The 2,403-nt window shown below is 64.3% G+C and overlaps 1 protein-coding gene across 1 annotated transcript; it reads right to left on the reverse strand.

Moving 5' to 3' along the window:
* Positions 1–6: 6 nt before the first annotated feature.
* Positions 7–1,779, reverse strand: LOC122192019 (zinc finger protein 345-like; the record flags this gene model as incomplete). The annotated part of the gene is made up of 1 exon (XM_042892439.1): positions 7–1,779. A coding segment is annotated over one exon (1,685 nt), but the record flags the coding sequence as incomplete, so codon positions are not given.
* Between the last annotated feature and the right edge of the window lie 624 nt (positions 1,780–2,403).

A 2,403-nucleotide genomic window follows, 5' to 3' on the forward strand; every position in this document is an offset into this window, starting at 1 on the left:
CAACGTCTCCAAACAGCCCCCAACAACGGGAAGTGACGGATCCCAGCGGCCATCATTCCCCCAGCACAGCGACCTGCAGCTCCCCGTGCCGCCTTCACTCGGCCAGGGACGGCGCCGGAGCTGCGGGTGCCGCAGCGGCAGGCGGTGGGAAGCCAGGGGGCACAAAGGCTCGGGCGGGGAAGGAGAGAGCCCAGGGCAGCTCCAGGGGGGACAACGGCAGGGGGGGTCCGGCGGAAGGGAAGGGCGGGGGTCCGACGTCGGCTCGGAGGTCGGCGGGGGGCGGCGCGGGGGTCTTTTCCCCGGCGTGGGTGCGCCGGTGCCGGTTGAGGTGGGAGCTGCGGCTGAAGCATTTGCCGCAGGCCGGGCAGGCGTAGGGCTTCTCTCCGGTGTGCACGCGGCGGTGGATGGTGAGCTCGGAGCGCTGGATGAAGCTCTTGCCGCACTCGGGGCAGCCGTAGGGCTTCTCTCCCAGGTGGGTGCGCCGATGGGTGAGGAGATTGGAGGAGACGCTGAAGCACTTGCCGCACTCCCCACAGCGGTACGGCTTCTCCCCGGTGTGCATGCGGCGGTGGATGGTCAGGTCCGATTTTTGGATGAAGCCCTTGCCGCAATCCCCGCAGGCGTACGGCTTCTCCCCGGTGTGGATCCGTCGGTGTTTCACCAAAGCCGAACGCTGCCCGAAGCCCTTCCCGCAATCCCCACACTTGTAGGGCTTTTCCGGCGGTGCCGACGTCGCCGTGCCATCCCCGTCCCCGTCGCTTTGATGGGAGCACTGATGGGGCGGCGGGCGCCCACCGGCGTGAGCCCGCTGGTGCTTCAGCAAGGCGGCCCCTTGGCCAAAGCAACGCCCGCACTCCCCACACTTATAAGCCCGGCCGTGCCGGTGAGCAGCCAAAAACTCCTCCACGTGTTCGTGGCACCGCTCGGCCACGTGGATCTTCCGGTGCCTCTCCAGATGTGAGCTGACACTGAAGCTCTTCCCGCACTCCCCGCACTGATACGGCCTCTCTCCGGTGTGCACGCGTCGGTGCCGCTCCAGATCGGAGCGTTGGATGAAACCTTTGCCGCAATCGCCGCAAGCGAACGGCCGTTCTCCGGTGTGGATGCGCCGGTGTTGGGTCAGGTTGGAACCACGGCTGAAGCTCTTGCCGCAATCCCCACATCGATGAGGCCGTTCGCCTCCGTGCGTCTTACGGTGTTTGGAAAGCGCCGAGCGTTGGCCGAATCCTTTGCCACACTCCGGGCACCGATGCGACGCCGACGAACCGACGTCATTTACGGGCACCGGGCGATGGGCGCTGCGGGCACCCACCACGGCTCCCGCATGCGTCCTGCGGTGCCGATCCAGATGTGAGCTGACACTGAAGCTCTTCCCGCAATCCCCGCACGGATACGGCCTCTCTCCGGTGTGCACGCGTCGGTGCCGCTCCAGATCGGAGCGTTGGATGAAACCTTTGCCGCAATCGCCGCAACGGTGCGGCCGTTCCCCGGTGTGGATGCGTCGGTGTTGGGTCAGGTTGGAACCGCGGCTGAAGCCTTTGCCGCACTCCACGCAACGGTGCGGTTTTTCGGCGGCGACGACGGCGGCGCGGCAACGCCGGGAGCAGCCCAGGCAACAGCGTGGTTTGGAGGCGGCGCTGCGGGCGCATTCGGCGCACGGCGCCGGCGTCGGGTCGCCCTTCTTGGTGCTGCGGCGTTGGGTTTTGGCAACGGGTTCTGGTTGAGATGGGGATGAAGATGGATCCGCTCCGTTTGGGGATGGGTCCTCGGCGCCGGCACCTGTGCCGTGGGAGCAACGTTAGCACCCATGGGTGGCCCCCCTTCTTTCCACCCCAAAATTGGAGGTTCTGTGCCCAAAGTCGGGGTCCTGTGCCAGTATTCGGGGTCCCCATGCCAGTGCTGGGGGGCTTGTGCCATAATCGGGGGTCCCGTGCCAAAACTGGGGGTTCTGTACCCTACCTTGTTTTTCTGTGCCAAAATTGGAGGCTCTGTGCCCCAAAGTTGGGGTCCTGTGCCAAAATTGGGGGTCCTATGCCAAAACTGGGGGTCCCGTGCCATAATTTGTGGTCCTGTGCTAGAATTGGGGGGTCCTGTGCCCAAAGTTGAGTTCCTGTGCCAAAATTGGGGGTCCCATGCCCAAAGTTGGGTTCCTGTGCCAAAACTGGGGGTCCCAGGCCATAATTTGTGGTCCTATGCCAAAACTGGGGGTCCTGTGTCCAAAGTTGGGGTTTTGTCCCATTTCCATCGTCCCATTTGTCCCATTTTCACTCCCACTCCAAATTTGGGGCCCCCACCCCCAAATTCTCAGTTCCTCCTCCCAAATTTTGTCCTCCCGATACCAAACTTGGGGCTCCCAACCCTAAGTTTTGGGTCACCAGTCCTCAAGTTTGGGTCCCCCCCCCC

Source organism: Lagopus leucura, unplaced genomic scaffold (assembly GCF_019238085.1).
Source record: "Lagopus leucura isolate 7727_CA_CO unplaced genomic scaffold, USGS_WTPT01 34789-0_obj-0_obj, whole genome shotgun sequence".
Taxonomy (NCBI): Eukaryota; Metazoa; Chordata; class Aves; order Galliformes; family Phasianidae; genus Lagopus; species Lagopus leucura.